The 18,601-nt window shown below is 46.9% G+C and overlaps 1 protein-coding gene across 7 annotated transcripts in view; it reads left to right on the top strand.

The window, feature by feature from the left end:
- Positions 1-17,764, top strand: part of si:dkey-30c15.10 (uncharacterized protein LOC559353 homolog) — a 32,781-nt gene extending 15,017 nt beyond the window's left edge. For 6 of the 7 annotated variants that reach the window (XM_041996827.1, XM_041996826.1, XM_041996824.1 and 3 more), the window contains 14 exons: positions 6,399-6,528; positions 7,887-8,022; positions 8,432-8,614; positions 8,696-8,822; positions 8,912-8,960; positions 9,144-9,197; positions 9,275-9,307; positions 9,404-9,425; positions 9,548-9,657; positions 9,872-9,925; positions 10,993-11,079; positions 13,715-13,822; positions 13,901-14,034; positions 17,045-17,764. In XM_041996827.1, coding sequence (XP_041852761.1) covers positions 6,399-6,528; positions 7,887-8,022; positions 8,432-8,614; positions 8,696-8,822; positions 8,912-8,960; positions 9,144-9,197; positions 9,275-9,307; positions 9,404-9,425; positions 9,548-9,657; positions 9,872-9,925; positions 10,993-11,079; positions 13,715-13,822; positions 13,901-14,034; positions 17,045-17,201 — 1,384 coding nt within the window. In that variant the 3' untranslated portion in view covers positions 17,202-17,764. The remainder of the gene's footprint in view (positions 1-6,398; positions 6,529-7,886; positions 8,023-8,431; positions 8,615-8,695; positions 8,823-8,911; positions 8,961-9,143; positions 9,198-9,274; positions 9,308-9,403; positions 9,426-9,547; positions 9,658-9,871; positions 9,926-10,992; positions 11,080-13,714; positions 13,823-13,900; positions 14,035-17,044) is intronic. The other variant, XM_041996825.1, reaches the window with a different exon arrangement.
- The last annotated feature ends 837 nt before the right edge of the window (positions 17,765-18,601 follow it).

Below are 18,601 nucleotides of genomic sequence, written 5' to 3'. Positions count from 1 at the left end.
CTACCACTTATCTGGTGTTGGGTCGCGGGGGCAGCTGCCTAATCAGGGAAACCCTGACTTCCATCTCCCCAGCCACATTCACCAGCTCATCCAGAGGGATCCCAAGGCGTTCCCAGGCCAGCCGAGAGATGTAGTCCGGCCATCATCCTAGGTCTTCACCGGGGCCTCTTTCCGGTGGGACGTGCCCGGAACACCTCACCAGGGAGGCGTCCAGGAGGCGTCCTAACCAGATGCCAGAGCCACCTCATCTGGTTCCTCTCGATGTGGAGGAGGAGCAGCGGCTCTACTCTGAGCCCCTCCCGGATCACCGAGCTTCTCACCCTATCTCTAAGGGAGAGCCCGGCCGCCCTGCGGAGAAAACTCATTTTGGCCGCTTGTACTCCTCCCTGAGCCGCCACCTTATCGTGGTGGAGGAGTTTGTGTGTCCTGACGATCCTAGTGGCTATGTTGTCTGGGACTCATGCCCCTGGTAGGGTCACCCATGGCAAACGGGTCTAGGGGAGGGACCAGACGAAGTGCGTCTCAAATCACCCCTATGATGATGAGAAAGCAAGGACCAAGGTTTCCCTTGCCTGGACGTGGGTCACCGGGGCCCCCCTTCTGGACCCAGGCCTGTAGGTGGGGCACGGAGGCAAGTGCTTGGTGGGCGGGCCTTTGCCCATGGAGCCAGGTCGGGCTGAGCCCGAAAGGGTGACATGGACCTCTCCTCCCGTGGGCTCACCACCTGCAGGAGGGGCCATAGGGGTCGGGTGCATTGTGAGCTGGGTGCTGTCAGAGGCGGGGACCCTGGCTGTCTGATCCTTGGCTGCAAAAGCTAGCCTTAGGGACGTGGAATGTCACCTCTCTGGCGGGAAAGGAGCCTGAGCTGGTGCGTGAGGTTGAGTGGTTCCGGCTAGATATAGTTGGACTCACCTCGATGCACGGCTTGGGCTCTGGAACCACTGTCCTTCAGAGGGGCTGGACCCTCTTCCATTCTGGAGTTCCTCCCGGTGAGAGGCGCCGAGCAGGTGTGGGCATGCTCATTGCCCCCCAACTTGGCGCCTGTACGTTGGGGTTTACCCCAGTGGACGAAAGTGTAGCCTTCCTCCGCCTTCGGGTGGGGGGACAGGACCTGACTGTTGTTTGTTCTTATGCACCACATAGCAGTTCAGAGTACCTGCCACTTTTGGAGTCCTTGGAGGGGATGTTGGAGAGCACTCCTTCCGGGGACTCCCTCGTTCTGCTGGGGGACTTCAATGCTCATGTGGGCAATGACAGCGAGACCTGGAGGGGCATGATTGGGAGGAACAGCCCCCCTAATCTAAATCCGAGTGGTGCTTTTTTGTTGGACTTCTGTGCTCGTCATGGACTGTTCATAACGAACACCTTGCTCAGACACAAGAATGTCCACATGTGCACTTGGCACCAGAACACTCTAGGCCGCAGTTCGATGATCGACTTTGTAGTCGTGTCATCGAACTTGCGGCCGCATGTCTTGGACACTCGGGTGAAGAGAGGGGCGGAGCTGCTAACTGATCACCACCTGGTGGTGAGTTGGCTCAGATGGTGGGGGATGATGCTGGTCAGGCCTGGCAGACCCGAGTGTGTTGTGAGGGTCTGCTGAAAATGTCTGGCAGAGTCTCCTGTCAGAAAGAGTTTCAACTGCCATCCGGCAGAGCTTCAACCATGTCCGGGGTGAGGCGGGGGACATTAAGTCCGAATGGGCTGTGTTCCGTGCCTCTATTGTTGAGGCGGCCAGCCGCAGCTGTGGCCGTAAGGTCGTCGGTGCCTGTCGTGGCAGTAACCCCCAGACTCGTTGGTGGACACCCGCAGTAAGAGATGCAGTCAAGCTGAAAAAGGAGTCCTATCGGGCCTTTTTGGCCTGTGGGACTCCAGAGGCAGCTGATGGGTATCGGCGGGCTAAGCGGAGCTCAGCTTCGGCAATCGCTAAGGCAAAAACTCGGGCGTGGGAGGAGTTTGTAGAGGCCATGGAGAATGATTTCCAGATGGCTTCGAGGAGATTCTGGTCCACCATCCGGCGGCTCAGGAGGGGAAAGCAGTGTTCCGTCAACACTGTGTACAGTGGGGATGAAGGGCTGCTGACCTCGACTCGGGACGTTGTGAGGAGGTGGAGGGAATACTTCAAAGACCTTCTCAATCCCACCAACACGTCTTCCAATGAAGAAGCAGAGTCTGGGGTAGCTGCTGCTGGCTCTCCTATCTCTGGGGCTGAGGTCACTGAGATGGTTAAAAAGCTCCTCGGTGGCAAGGCCCTGGGGGTTGATGAGATCTACCCAGAGTTCCTTAAGGCTCTGGATGCTGTAGGGCTGTCTTGGCTGACACGTCTCTTCAGCATCTCGTGGACATCGGGGACAGTTCCCCTGGACTGGCAGAGTGGGGTTTTGGTCCCCCTCTTCAAAAAGGGGGACCGGAGGGTGTGCTCCAGCTACAGGGGATTACACTCCTCAGCCTCCCCGGTAAGGTCTGTTCAGGGGTTCTGGAGAGGAGCGTCTGTCGGATAGTCGAACCTCAGATTGAGGAGGAGCCGTGTGGTTTTCGTCCCGGTTGTGGAACAGTGGACCAGCTCTACACCCTCTTCGCGGTCTTTGAGGGGGCATGGGAGTTTGGCCGACCAATCTACATGTGCTTTGTGTACTTGAAGGCATTCGACCGTGTCCCTCGGGGACTCCTGTGGGGGGTACTCCGGGTGTATGGAGTGCCGGAGTCGCTTGTACGAGCTGTCCGGTCCCTGTACGACCAGTGTCAGAGCTTGGTCCGCATTGCCGGCAGTAAATCAGACTAGTTTCCAGTGCGGGTTGGACTCCGCCAAGGCTGTCCTTTGTCATCGATTCTGTTCATAACTTTTATGGATATAATTTCTAGGCACAGCCGAGGTGTTGAGGGGATCCAGTTTGGTGGCCTCAAGATTGGGTCTCTGCTCTTTGCGGTTAATGTGGTTCTGTTGGCTTCATTGGGCCGTGATCTTCAGCTCTGAATGGAGCGATTCGCAGCTGAGTGTGAAGCGGCCGCAAAATAGTTTCACCAGCTCATCCAAAAAAATTATGAAACCAGAAAAATAATAGTTCAGTTCAGTTCGGGCCTTCAGAAGAAGAAAACGAAAAAGTAAAAAGAAAATAAAACATATTTCCAATCCAGTCCCAGAATTAATCATTTCCACCTTTTTGTATGGCCTAGTTCATTCCAGTTTTGCTTAATACAAAATAAACCACCGAAAACTCCACTCCAGGTTTTCTAAATGAGCCCGACATCAGGACACCAAAACAAGGAAACGACGAGTGTTCCGCAGTGAATCGTTCCTCATCAACACAAAAGTAAGCAGGAAGGAAAAACAAGAAACCCGGCTGGGACTCACAACACCAATCTCCCACTCCAGTGTGCAGGGGAGACGGGATTAGATCTATTCACTAAGTCCGTTGGTCCATTGGCGGTGGCGCACTACAAAAGCAAACCTGCTAATTGCTTTCTCATGGGAAAATCTGCTTCCCTCGACAACACTTCTGTCAAACTTGCTGTCAAAACGTCACCAACCCCCAAACTACTCTAAGCAATATATTTTATTTCCTTACCGTTTCCTGCTCATTTCCAGTCTGTTCACACTGTTCTTCCAACAAAATTCACAGCATACTCGTCCATAGTAGTGAAACTGCAGCATGTGCCAGCGTGTCGTATGCTCCAATTCACAGCCATCTTGTTGATTTCTCGCAGGTCTTGGGAGTGTAAAGTTTGTTCAAATTCTACGTCTCGCGAGTTTTCATCTGTCTGGTATATATCTTTGAGCGTAAACGCAGGAGCATCCCCACCATATCAGATTTTAGACACACGGTGGCGCAGAGCGAAGACAAAACAGAGACAATTTCTTTCATTAATTTGGAGATTTTACTAATTTACAACAAGCTAAAAGTGATCAGCAAGAGAACTCGGCTAAATACATCCTCTTAGACACTCCCAAGGAAACAGATGTGGCTATATCCAGTTCTGAAGCTAGCAGGGATGCTAATGCTAACTATGACTGATATACTTGCACTGTGCACAGTGGTAGAAACTGATGATATAGTGGCTAAATGCCAGGGCCAGATCATGAATTGTATTGCATACACGGTCCTAGATTCCCTTCCTGTGGCTAATTTACTAACGAATTCTTACCTGGGACTTCTGGCTCACTTGTTTTCCTTCCTAAAAGCGATGTGGATTCTCCAGACCAAACACTGGTTTGTAGTCGGAGGGCTCCTTGTCTCTCTTGTCCACCTGTAAGCAGGTGAACTCCTCCAGTATTCTGCTGCTGCACTTTTAAAACTTCAGCGCCACACCTGTTCTCCACAGCCACCACCTGGTCTTGACATCCACCCGGACATCGCCTTTCAGCCCCGTCGGAGATACATTCACCGTGGATCACGCTGTAATCTCCAGTACCATGACTCTTACTCCATAAAATCAACTTGGTCCACTACACGCCGTCATCCCCGTACTGCTGGCCGGGGTGTTAATCACAGTGTCCTGGCCAGCCTGCTTAGATCGGCTTACTTTGCTACAATTTCACCACCGTCAGCTTTGGCCTCCTTAACATCCGCTCTTTCAGCAGCAAAGGGCATCTGTCCCAAGATGTTCTTGTGGATGGAAAGCTAGAGTTCTTCTTGTCTATCACCAACAATATTTATGAGCAGTTTCAATCCCGTTTCCATTCCATTCACAGCACTGAAACAGCACTCCTCAAAATCTCCAACGACCTTCTCATAGCTTCAGATTCAGGTTTAGTATCCATTCTCCTCCTTCTTGACCTCACAGCAGCATTCGACACCATCTCTCACAGCATTCTCCTCGACAGACTGTCATCCATCGGCATAACTCACACCCCCTTCACCTGGTTCACTTCTTACCTTTCTGGCTGCACACAATTCATTTGACAAACTCTTTCCTGTCTCTGCTGGTGTGCTCCAGGGCTCAGTCCTGGGGCTCCTCCTATTCATTGTTTACATTCTTCCGCTTGGTTACATCTTTACTAGACAGTGTTTATTTTCATGGCTACGCGGATGACACCCAGCTCTACCTCGATACCAAACCATCCTCTTCACTTCCACCAACCTCCCTCACCACCTGTCTACAAGAAATTCATTCTTGGTTTTCTTCAACTTCCTCAAACTCCGCAGTTCTAAAACAGAAGTCTTCCTGGTAGGCACGCCCCCACTCTCTCCAAATCCAACAGTTTTCCCTTTTCCATTTTGTACAGTGTTTTGAAAGGCACTTTTTTAAATTAATTGTATTATTATTGTTATTATTATAAAATACTTATGTGGTAAATTTTGGCCCAGTTTGGGGATCCAAGTGGCCAAGAAAAGAGTCAGCCTGGTTCTATTCTATTCTATTCTAGTGATTTAGCAGATCCTTTCTCCAAAGCGACTTACATCTGAGAGGAAGAACACTAGCAGTAACGAACCAGGAGAGACGTTATCATTAAGTGGTAGTCAGACTGCTGTGAGTCCAGGTGGACTAGAGGCTGGGCTTTTTTTTCTTCTTCTTCTTTTCTTTAAGATTACGATTTCATCCCACAGCATCATCTTGGATATAAGTGCAGCAGCTTCTTCAGTACCTGATTGAGCCAAAGAGCTGGACAAATCTTTCTACCTCATTCTGAGTAGAAGAGTTAAGCTAAGTGTGGAAATGTTCCTTAAACAACTGAGTCTTCAGCTTGCTTTTAAAAGTGGATAAGGACTCTGCGAATCAGACGGAGTTTGGTAGATGGTTCCACCACTGGGGAACAACAGAGGAGAAGAGTCTAGCTACTGATGTGGCGCCACCTTGTGGTGGGAGCACTAGGCGTCTTTCACTGGCAGAGCGTAGCTGTGGAGAGGGAGTGTAGCTCTGGATTAAGACCGACAAGACCGGGAAACCGAGGCAACATGGTTTCCCGGTCTTGCCGATTTGCTCTCTACAACATCAGGAGGATCAGACCCTACCTGACTGAACACACGGCCCAGCTCCTGGTCCAGGCTCTGGTCATTTCACGCATTGACTACTGCAACTCCTTACTGGCTGGCCTGCCTGCATGCTCAGTTAAACCTCTGCAGATGAGCCAGAACACAGCAGCACGTCTGGTCTTCAACCAGCCCAAAAGAGCTCATGTCACTCCGCTGCTAATCGCTCTCCACTGGCTTCCAGTTGCAGCAAATCAGATTCAAACCTCTGCTTCTGGCTTACAAAACAATAACCCAAACGGCTCCGGTCTACCTCCACTCCTTAATCCAGAGCTACACTCCCTCTCCACAGTTACGCTCTGCCAGTGAAAGACGCCTAGTGCTCCCACCACAAGGTGGCGCCACATCAGTAGCTAGACTCTTCTCCTCTGTTGTTCCCCGGTGGTGGAACCATCTACCAAACTCTACCACTTCTTCTCTGTGTGACAGCATCGATGCCTACCGCACCCAGAGGCTGAGGACGCCGGCCTCCATTCAGAGCGTCACTCCTGCTGTTCAGAGACGAGCTGCAGAGACGTCCCAGCCTCACCCACCCACCAGCACCAAGGAGAAAGTCATGGTTTGTACCACTTTGTTATTTTCAAGGAAAACTTCTGAGATTTTATATTTGTTTTACTTAAATCCTTAAATTATTTTCTCCGTTTCATTCGCTTCAAAAGCCTAAACCTCTTTGTACTTTTAGTCCAGATTTATTGACACGTTTTGGCCTGATAAGGCAAATGTGCTAAATTCTGGTGCTATATTTTTGACTTGCTGTTTAGTTTTCATGAAGTTTTTAAGTGAATGGTTAAGAAAACAGAAGCTGGACTTGTGTTTTTTAATCAGTTATTTTAGCATCAGTGACTTGGGTTTTCTAGGTATGACTTTGAAGCTTTAGAAAATTTTACACAAGTTTAAACGAATCACTAGGGATGCTCCGATCAGGTTTTTTGTTGCCGATTCCGATACCGATCACCCATGAGTGCCGATCACTGCCGATCACCGATCACTGCCGATCACCGATCACTGCCGATCACCGATAATCACATAGATTGGCTGTAATTTTCTTATAAGCACTGCCGACTATTTGATGTGGAAAAGGAACCATAAAATCCCCCTAATTTAGACAATAACATGTACATAGTACAATGCGCTATCTTTCAGTAATCAGTAGTACTATATTTTAACAGACTGAAAACACATAAGGCTCTCATAAGGCTAAATAAGAAAGTAAAACAAAATCTTAATATTGCTAAAAAAAAAAGCCAAGTAAAAGAGGCGTCCTCCACCACTGAGAACGGTTGGTCGTCAAGGCCGATTAACTGAATTATTTTTGTGGTTATTTGCTTGACTGTCACGCTCATACGGACGAGTGTTGGTAACTGTTGGCTGCGTTAGCTGCGTTCTGGCTGCACCAGCGTCTTCCTTTCATTCTGTGCAGTGAGCCTCGAAAATTCAGCGTACTCCGTCAAGTGTTTGTTCTTTAAATGCCGTATTAGATTCGTTTTATTGAAGGATTTTGACGTACTTCCCCCGCGAGGTACTTTTGCGTTGCACGTGTTGCAGGATGCAAACTTTACATCACTCTCACACACAGTGTAAAACTTCCACACGGCAGACATGTTTGCTTTGGATTTGCAACCGCGCGCATGCAAATTGTGGAGGAAAGCGGGAGCTATGACACTGCCCGCAGCGCTTCTGCAGGTTGCAGAGTATGAAATATAGGTGGTCAGATTTTGTGATCGGCAACAAAAGGCATTGATCGGCGAACACCGATCACATACTTTTTTACGGATATCGGCCGATAATGATCGGTGTCCGATCGATCGGAACACCACTACGAATCACCAACATGGAGGACATCAAAGCCGTTTCCTGGAAGAAGTCTGATGACTGACGCCGACTTGATCCCGACTCACGCTGCTTTTATTTGTCCAGGCTCTGACCGAGGAGGCAGGAAAACTGCAGACTGTGATCAGCCAGACGCTGCAAGCCCTGAGCTGCTGCACTGACGAAGAACATGGCCGCGGTTCACTGGAGGAGGCCGAAGCAGAGAAGCTGCTGCTGGTCTCATGTATGTACCATAAACCGCCTCCATCCTGGTGTGTTATAATATCCGTACATCAGTCTTCCTCCTAGAAAGCCTTCAGTGTTCGTTCTAGCTTCTGAAATGTAATGATGTTCAAGTGTGGGGAAAAAAACATGCATAGTTGTGGAATGACAGGCAGGAAATTTACTTCATGCAGGCAGATCTTTAAAATACTTGGGAAATAAATGTATTGATCACCTTCTGTCATTTCCCAAGGAGACGATCTTCTGCCGAAGCCAGTTCTGTCAGTTTTAACAGACCATTTTATTCATCAAGTTTAGCTGAAAAAGAAGGAAGCACTGCTTCGTCTTCCCATAGCACTGCAAATCAGTCTAAATTATAACGTATAAACTCCAGCTAGTGTTTTGTGCGTAGTAAGCGTTTCTTTATTTAGGTGAGAAGCGCTCGGCTCTGCTGGCAGAGGTGGCCAGGTTGAGGGAGGAGAGGAACTCTGAAGAGGTCGGAAAGGAGGATAGAGAACACGTTTCCCATCAGCCCTGCAGAGGAACCTTCAGCATCACTAACATCCAGCTGCCTCTGAAGGTGGAGTTCGTCTGCTCGTCACACAGCCGCACAGGTAAATATCTGCTATTAGGAACAATCTAGTATTAATATTATTTTTACTGATAACCAAGAATTAATACAGATACGTGTTCAGGTCGACCAAGCCACTACTTCTTTGTCCTGATCCGGTACGGACCCTGCAACATGGTCGCCACGCCACTGGCGACGGCTGCTGATGCTGAAAATGGAGACACCATCTCGTTCCCAACCTCGGTCACGCTGTACGCTGCTTTCCATCGGCCTTGCTTTCATACCCAGTTCACTACTGATGTGTACTCGTTAGTAATGCTTTGTTGCTCTGATATTTCAGGAAGGATATCCGGTCATCGTTTGAAATTGACGTAGAAGTCTACAGCCTGGTGAGACAACAGGCTCTTTCATATCAGCGATATTCAGTTTATTCTTTGAGTATAAAGAAAAATAAACAGAACAACCTCCAACCGGAGCAGAGGGGTGTCTAGCCCGGCATTTCAGCTCTTCTACCTTTATAATGATGCTGTTTAAAGCTGCTTTATGTTTATGGGATTGTTTTTGTTGTTCAGTCTCAGACTTCAGGCAGCAGCTGCAGCACCGACAGGACCACCACCAAGTCACGGGTACGCACATGGACTTCTCAGAGCTCCTGTTTATTAACAACCCTCTAAATTTGTGTCTGGTATCTTCACGTTTTCAGGTCACACCAAGAAAGCTGCTGAATACCATCACAGTGAGTCTCCACTTATTTCTTTTTTCACTCAGTAAATCCTGCTTTTTTCCTCCCTAGCTGAAGCATTTCTGAATCTTCTCTCTCTGTTTTCACCAGAGAGCCAGTAACAGTTTGACATGTAAGTTGAGCTTTTTCCTGTTTACTACACCCTGCAGCAAGTTATAGATAACTTTCTACTAAAAAGAGGGGAAAAGTGGCCATTATTGATCACGTTGCACATTATTGGTGTCTGACGTCCAGGCAGTGCTCCTAACACCATCAGCACTCGTCGCTCCAGTAACTTTTGTCTGGTGGGCTCCCATAAGATCACCCTGGCCTCACTGGGACTCAGCAAGTTTCCTCTGGATAAGGTAAGTCCAGAGTTTAGTCTAAATCCACTGTGGGCTCATGAGTAAGCACACTATGTCTGGTGATGTAAAACAAGGCCACTTTCCATGGAAATGTCAGTAATTCAGTCTGATGCTCGATGCTGTGCCACAGATGCCCTCCTCATCATGTTTACCCTTCATGAAATCACCGCTGATGTAATATCTGTCCCTTCTCTGTCTCACTTCTTTCACTCAGATGAAATTTGAAGGCAAAATCAGGAAGCTGCTTGGAGATGAATTTCAGGAAAAGGTTTCACTCTTCACGTCACTATCACACCTTCATCCTTCAGCTTCTCTTCCACCTGGCGGAAGCTAGCCTGCTTCTTGGTTGCAGCCATGCTAACTGATAAGCGGTGCTGTCTAGATAGGATTTCACTTCCTGCCACTATTTCCAGCTCTTTCTGGTCTAATCTTGCCGGAGATAAAAATTACAGTGCCATATTTTCCGGACTATAAGTCACACTTTTTTTTCATAGTTTGGTTGGTCCTGCGACTTACGGTTAGGTGTGACTTCTGTATATAATTTAACATGTTTTTAAATGTAAATTCACACTGACATAAACCAAGTGGTAAACATTAGGGGCGCTCTAGGCTCGGGATAACCACAGTAAATGCTGCTTCTGTACCACTGAAAAAATGAACTAGAACATTAACTTAAACAACTGAGAAAGACTAAACACAAAGTCCCCAAAGAAGAAAATCCGCACTGCAGGTAGTAAAATATGCAGCTGAACGCGGTGATGGAGCAGCAGCTGGCGGAGTTGTTCAGAAACCACACTGAGGATGAAGAGTCCACTGGATTCAGTGATGTCTGAGTCTTTATGTACAATGAACAGCTGAGCCGGTTGTCAGGTCATTTTCCTACTTTCTCTGGACCTCAGTCAGCTGTTCATCAAGTGTAATAAGGAGACCAGTTCTCCCTCAGTTGAAAACATCCTGGAGGAGACCTGGTGTTACGTTAATATACCAGACACATGTTCAGCCTGCTGGTCTGTGTGCTGTTGTGTGGTTAAATAACCTGCCTTTCCAGATTAAATGTTTCTTCTTGGTCTTGGATTTTGTGAAATAAATTTCTAAATAAATGTGACTTATAGTCCATTGCAACTTTTATTTATATATGTATATATATATATATATATATATAAATAAATGTGTGTATGTAAAAGCTTCATAAAACTGCTCAGTCTGACCACAGCAAGCTGTTTTAGGAGTAGACCTTCAGTAGAAGAGCATGTTAAAGTGCAGTGAGTAGAAATCAGTCTTCTGTCTTCTACTGGGCAGCAGTGTGACCAGGTGTGTTCCTGTTTCCGGCTGTAGGTGCCTTTTCTGTCGCCTCTAGAGGGCAGCATCTACCTGCAACTGGACAGTGAGAGCCACTCGAACGTCCAACACCAAGGATTCCTGGTCAGTAAAGTCTTGTTGTTTTGTTTCTCTTTCACAATTTTGCAAGCTTTCTAAATTGAAGCAATGCTGCAGAGAGTTCACTCCTAATCTTGGAAATCAGTGTGTAGAAATGATTTGTTCAGAGCTTAGCTGAGTTTTTAGTTTCATCAGACAATCCAGGCTTGGTAAGCAACTTCTATGTGAGAAAACATGAAGCCATCATTGTAGAAACATTGGGGATTAACCTCTGCTGATCAGTGAGATATCTACAGTAGTTAAAATGATTTTTTTCATGGATGTGCCAGGGAAAGACAGACCTCCAGACACGGGGCAAGACAAGGTTCGCCTAGTCGTGGTGACAGTGGTCATTGGTGCTGCACATTAACTATACACAGACCCGGAGCCATTCTGGCTTCTCCCCCTCTCCAGACCTGCCTCGGCTGCAGCCTTTTCAGCCTGAGCTTCCCCGTAGGCTGCAGCCTGACTGGTCCAGAGGGGTGCCAGTCACACAGGGGCGGGGACAAAGGCGCTGGCCTTAGCCACTCCGGACAGCGCTCTGCCGCCCCTAATCACAACACAAACGGCCACAGCTGTCTATGACAAGCAGGGCCGTAACACACCCCCCCTAAAGTGTCAAAATCCTCTCAAGGATTTTGGCACAAAACGATACAAAAAAAAAAAACACAAACACAAAGCACACAAACGAATCGGAAGCACTGCTCGAAGGACCAAAACCCAGCCTGTGCCCCAAAACGTTCCCCACTGAGAACACGGAGGTAGACCAAACCTTCTGGGACTACCCTACCGTCCCCGACTAGGGACAACAACCCGGCAGGACTCATCCTGCTACTTACCCTCGAATAGTCCAACTGACCAATGGCTACCAGTCAGCACAGCTAGCACACAAATCACAACACTACCAAACTACCGCCGCAAATGAGGGGAAACAAGACACCCAGTCAGATGCAGGTACACATGCATCTGTTGCTACAAAAACTATTATTCTGCACTTTTAATGAAAAGAGACTCATCCTGCACATAAGGACAAGATGATTTGTTTTTAGAACAACTAGAACATCATCTCTGGAAAGAAGAAATTTCCACTCGCAGAGATTTTCCAGCCAGCGCTCCATCTTCTGATGCCTGATGCTCCATGCATAAATGTTCATTTACGGTTATTTTCGGCGGTTATAGTGTGGAGGGCATTGTTGCCGATCTCATGAATAACTGTAACACTCCTGGGTCCAAAAACAAAGAAAGAGTTGCTCTTCCGGAAAAGTTGTTTTTAACACAAATAACCAGCATCCCACAGCAACGTAGTACACAACATTTCACTTCCGATCGAAAATGTTTTACACAGAAAACTTAGTCCGTGACAGAAGCCTGAAAGATAAATATGGAGACAGACTCTGACAACTCCATCTCCGATTTATTATCGGAAGAATTTACTAGCAAGAGCGACAGAGAAAAAGGAGGCTGGGAAGAGGACTGAGGAGCAGACGAGGAAGAGGGCGGAGGTGGTGGACCCAGAGGTGGGGGAGGACGGGATGGGGGTTTTACTTTGTTTTTGTTCAATTCTGCTTTTTTCTATTCTATTCTATTCTACAGTCTTTTAGAAGACGCTTTTATCCAAAGTGAATTACATCTAATTGTAAGAACAACACAAGCAAGAATTTATTTAGCACATTTATTTTGTTTAAAATGAGCAAGATGGACGCTTTTACAAAAGAAGGCTGAACTGATATGTGAACAAATCGAAGTGATTTCTGTAATTATATAAAGGTCATAATAATCTGCAGCTTTAGGGGAGGTTTTGCTTCTTTAAAAGTTCTAGTGCCGCCAAACATTCTGGGAAATGTTGGGATAAATTCAAATGTTATTATATTTAGTTATTTTTAATACTTTGCTACTTGTAAATAAGAATGTAAGTGGCAAATCAGTTTTATCTTGAAAATAAATGTCTTTGATACAAACAATTTTCTCAGTGTTTTTCTCCAAAATCTTTTTTTTTCATGAAAATGATCAGTATTAAATTGTTGCTGTAACAGCCAAATATGTGTTTTATTTCTTGTTTGGCCACTAGATGGAGCTGTGCTCATGTATATAGTGGGGTGCCAGAACGGCTTACAGATTTTTGACCGCTGTGGCGGATAATATAGGAACGCAGTTGTAGTAGTGTAACTTATGGAACATTCACCTGCCAGAAGCAATAAACTGCTGATATCACAGCTGAGACGAAGCCTCCGGGATTAATTTCTAGACACAAGCAGCAGGTCCAGCATTATCTGCCCAGCGCGTCATAAAGCAGCTACGAACCGACACCTCACTAGCGTAGCACTGGGCTGGCTTTTATTGTTGATAACTCAAGAATAAATGAAGACAGACAAACTTACTTCCTGTTTTTCTAACGTTCAGGTTCTGTTCTCTGTGTAGACATATCTGGTGTTAACGTAATCCACACACAACATTTACAGTTGCTTTCAAAGATGAGTCAGTATGAGCCAAAAGGCTGCCTGGCAACTTGATACTCTTGCAGGGGAAGGGGTGAAATCAACAAAAAAACACCTTACACGAGATTTAAAATAAGCTAATTATGCTTCAGAAGCTAACTTCTTGCTAAAAGTCAGTTTTAATAATTTGGTGTTTCTGCTTCCAGACAATGTTCGAGTTGATCAGCGGGTATGGGGTGTGGCACCGCCGATATTTTCTCCTGGAGGGATGCAACATGACCTACTGGAACCACCCCAATGACCGAGAAACGAAGGTACGGCTGGACAGAGCAGCTGGCGCATGCAGTCCTGCTGCCAGGATCTTTCATGTCTCCTCTGTTTGACCTCGTCAGGAAGCAGAAGGCAGCATCTCTCTGTCCAGGTCTCCCAGTCAGTGCGTCAGACCAGTTAAGAGGGATTCATGCGCTCGACCTTTCACCTTTGAGCTGGTGAGCAGCATCACAGAGCAGCCGGATTCGTTGTCCAAGTAAGTATTTCTGTAAATATCTTCAGTAGACTGGACTACTGTCATGCTGTCCTCACAGATCTCCCTAAAAGGTCCATCAGACACCTGCAGTTAGTCCAGAACGCTGCTGCTCCAGTCCTCACTAAGACCAGGAACGTAGACCCTAGACCTCCAGTTCTCACTAAGACCAGGAACGTAGATCCTAGACCTCCAGTTCTCACTAAGACCAAATGTAAGTCGCTTTGGATAAAAGCGTCTGCTAAATGACTGTAGAATAGAATAGAATAGAAGACCAAGAAAGTAGATCCTAGACCTCCAGTTCTCACCAAGACCAGGAAAGTAGATCCTAGACCTCCAGTTCTCACTAAGACCAGGAAAGTAGATCCTAGACCTCCAGTCCTCACTAAGACCAGGAAAGTAGATCCTAGAACTCCAGTCATAAGACTTTTACACTGGCTTCAAACTGTTAATTTACAACAACCTGAATGGTTTAGGACCAGAATCCATTCAGGATCTTCTGGCTGGTTATGAAACCAGATCCCTCAGGTCATCAGGGTCAGGTCTACTTTGTGTTCTCAACGCTGGAACTTTATTTTATCTATTTTATTTCAGGGATTTTTTTCTGTTTTTATTTAATTTCTTCATCCATCCATTCATTATCTACCGCTTATCCGGAGTCGGGTCGCGGGGGCAGCTGCCTAAGCAGGGAAACCCAGACTTCCCAGAATCTCCTTGAAGCCGTCCGGAAGTCATTCTCCATGTGCTCTCCAAACTCCTCCCATGCCCGAGTTTTTGCCTTAGCGACCGCCGAAGCCACATTCCGCTTAGCCCGCCGATACCCATCAGCTGCCTCTGGAGTCCCACAGGCCAAAAAGGTCCAATAGGACTCCTTCTTCAGCTTGACGGCATCCCTTAATGCCGGTGTCCACCAACGAGTTTGGGGGTTACCGCCACGACAGGCACCAACGACCTTGCGGCCTCAGCTGACACAGCCCACTTGCACTCAATGTCCCCCACCTCACACGGGACATGGTTGAAGCTGTGCCGGAGATGGCGGTTGAAACGGGGGACCCCACCAGACGTTCCCAGCAGACCCTCACAACACGCTTGGGTCTGCCGGGTCTGACCGGCATCCTCCCCCACCATCTGAGCCAACTCACCACCAGGTGGCAATCAGTTGACAGCTCCGCCCCTCTCCTCACCCAAGTGTCCATAACATGTCCAACGATACGACTACAAAGTCAATCATCAAAGTAAGCACAAACAACAGTCAGGACCTGTGTCCCCACCCGAAGGCGGAGGGAGGCTACCCTTTCGTCCACCGGGGTAAACCCCAATGTACAGGCACAAAGTCGGGGGGCAATGAGCATGCCCACACCTGCTCGGCGCCTCTCACCTGGAGCAACTCCAGAATGGAAGAGGGTCCAGCCCCTCTCGAGGGCAGTGGTTTCAGAGCCCAAGCCGTGCCTCGAGGTGAGTCCAACTATATCTAGCCGGAACCGCTCAACCTCGCGCACCAGCTCAGGCTCCTTCCCTGCCAGAGAGGTGACATTCCACGTCCCTAGAGCTAACTTTTGCAGATGAGGATCAGACCGTCAGGGTACCCGCCTCTGGCAGCCGCCCAGCTCACACTGCACCCGACCCCTATGGCCCCTCCTGCAGGTGGTGAGCCCACGGGAGGGGGGGCCCATGTCACCCTTTTGGGCTGAGTCTGACCGGGCCCCATGGGCAAAGGCCCGGCCACCTAACGTTTGCCTCCAGGCCTGGCTCCCGAGGGGGGGCCCGGTGACCCACGTCCGGGCAAGGGAAACCTTGGTCCTTGCTTTCTCATCATCATAGGGGTGATTTGAGCGCACTTCGTCTGGTCCCTCCCCTAGACACATGTTTGCCATGGGTGACCCTACCAGGGGCATTCATAAATTTTGTTATTAATGCATTTATCCTGCACCCTGCTGTAAATGAGACACGCAGTCTCATTTACTGGGTAAACCTGTTAACTATAGTCTGACCGATTGATCGGCCGGCCGATTGAATCGGCTGATTAAAATGCTTTTCAAACCAACCATCTGCCGCAGTTTTGCCGATAAATTCTTAATTTCTCATGAAAAGGTAAATGTTGTCGAGTGCCGGAGTCGTGCATAATGATGTCGTTGCGGTGTTTGTCCACTAGATGGAGCTCTGACTCCATTCAATCCTCCGTCCTCACTGCTAACTACAGCAGTAGCTACAGCCAGGCAGCACTACAGGGGTGGGCAGGGCGGAGCCTGACGACAGGTACGTTTATAATGACGTTGTGAAATTAAGAATGACTCAGCATGTCTGCAGTTTAACGCTGTTTACATGTGTCATGATAGCGACCCGTCCTTCATCGGTCATGCTTTATATTTACGTTGCATTGCTAAAGCTGTGCTAACCTAGCTTAAGTTACTTCCTGTCCGTTTATGTTAGCAATAACATTGCTGTGGTTATGCTAAGCTAACATAGCGATAGCTAGCAGCTTAAAGCCGGTAAGGAACTGCAGAAATAAGGTAAGTGTAGAAAATATCTGAGTCCAGAACGAGGTCCATCCCTCCTTCAGCTGCGTGGTGAGACGGATGTCAGGAGGATGGATGTGAAGCAGAGAGCAGGGAAGTTAAAATAATGAACATTACTCTAAACAAAAGTTATTTTATTTATATATATTTGTTCTTTTTGATCGGCTGATTAATTGGTCATCAGAATTTTTTCTGCCTGTTGCTCACTTACAACATGTCTTTGGAGGACATGCATGGCATCACCTCACTTTCCTCGTGTTAGATGTAAACCTGCCTTGTCTCTAAGCCACAGATTCCTTCATTAAACACAGAGGAAACTCAGTCCATGTCGCTTAGGTTGCTGTGGAAATTTAAAATGCATTCTGGCTCATTCATGGATTATTAGTACATTAATGGGAAACTGTGTTTTCCCGTTGGTTTAGTTTACAGTAAACCTGAAGCAGGTTGCTTCTCTGGACTTTGACCGGGTCTAACTCTGGTGTTTGCTGCTGGTTCAGGTGCTGGTTCTCAGCTGACACCAATCAGGAGAGACTGGACTGGATGGAGAAGCTCAGCCAGGCCCTGCTGGACCTTCACACCTGGAAGCAAAGCCAGTCAGGAAAGGTGCAGCCCGGCACGTCCAGCGTGGGCAGCCTGAGGGAGAGTTTATTGTAATCTGTAGGTGGAGGTAGCTCGGATCAGGTAGACGAGGCTGTTTCACCGTTGCAATGATAAACACCTTGATTTAAGGACTTAAGTTTCTTTCTTTTGTATTTCTTTTAACTTAAATCCAATGATGGCTGTTTTATTTAATCAGGTTTTATTAGAACCTAATTTTATTTTGAGTTTAATTTCTTTGGCAGATGGCTGCTTTCTGTTGTTTAAGTGAAACTTTCTTCTTTATCCATAATTTACACATTTATTTGGATTCTATGTTTTATAGGAAGAATTTACAGATTGACACTAGTAAATAATAAATCTTTAATCTAGAAATGTATTTGAAAGGGACAGAAACACTAAAATGATAAAAACAAGGCACTAATGCACAGACTTGCAGCATCGTCTTATTTCTGGTGGAATAAGTTGATCTCTAAAGCTGATCTGTTACTCTGAGCTTTTGAATTTCAGCTTGTAATCATGCCTGATGTGTACAAGCTTAGAAATGTTTTCTCTTAAAGAAGGCGAGCTCTGTAAATGTTTTTGCCAGAAAAATTCATGAATTAAAATCCAGTTTCCAATCGTCTTGTAAATTGTTTGCATGAAATTCTACATCTGTGCATCTCAAGCTGTTTAAAATGTGACGATTCTGGCATCTTATCAATGAAATCACTTGTTGCTATTGGCAACGTGTCACTTCTCTGTTTTAAAGAACAGATCTTGTGTTGGTGCACATGTACAGATGTAAGCTGATGTTTGATGTGATGTGTGAAGCGATCTCTGCGGAGCTGGAATGAATGAAGTCTGTCACTGTTCTGAATGTTATTTGGACTCATTCTTTGCACTTAATGGAAGCTAACCCAATAAAATGAATGGATTAAAACTGTTGGGGTGGATGGATTAGACCAACGCCACAGCCAGCCATCGGTGGGGCTGCTCTTGAATTACTTATTAATGTTCAGGGTCCGACGTTAAGGTTTTTTCCTACTTGCCCGGCAGGGCAAGTACTTTTCAAGTCTACTTGCCCCATCAAAATTCTTACTTGCCCTGCCTAAGAGGTCTTCTTTCTGGCAGTGTCATGCAAACTTTTGCTCACGAGTTATATCTTACTAAAATACATTTCCTGCTGACTGTATACAACGCTACACAACACTTCTTCCTTCAGAAAACAGTATTTATTTTATATGTCATTACAGTGACATGCATTGAAAAACATTTTAACAAATAATACAATTCCCGAATAAGGGGCCAGAAAGAAGTATGTGTAAGTGTACGTTACACCCTCTGTGCCCTGTCTGAACATGTGAGCCACCTTTTTAATGCCCGATCACAGTTAAAATCTTGCACTGAAGGGCCTTCAATAGCCCAAAACATCAACTTGGCCAACATTTTAATAGATAGCTGGCTCCTCCAGTCAG

Source organism: Melanotaenia boesemani, chromosome 10 (assembly GCF_017639745.1).
Source record: "Melanotaenia boesemani isolate fMelBoe1 chromosome 10, fMelBoe1.pri, whole genome shotgun sequence".
NCBI classification, from domain to species: domain Eukaryota; kingdom Metazoa; phylum Chordata; class Actinopteri; order Atheriniformes; family Melanotaeniidae; genus Melanotaenia; species Melanotaenia boesemani.
Note: the sequence above shows the minus strand (reverse complement) of the source record. Positions and strands in the feature narration are given on the sequence as shown.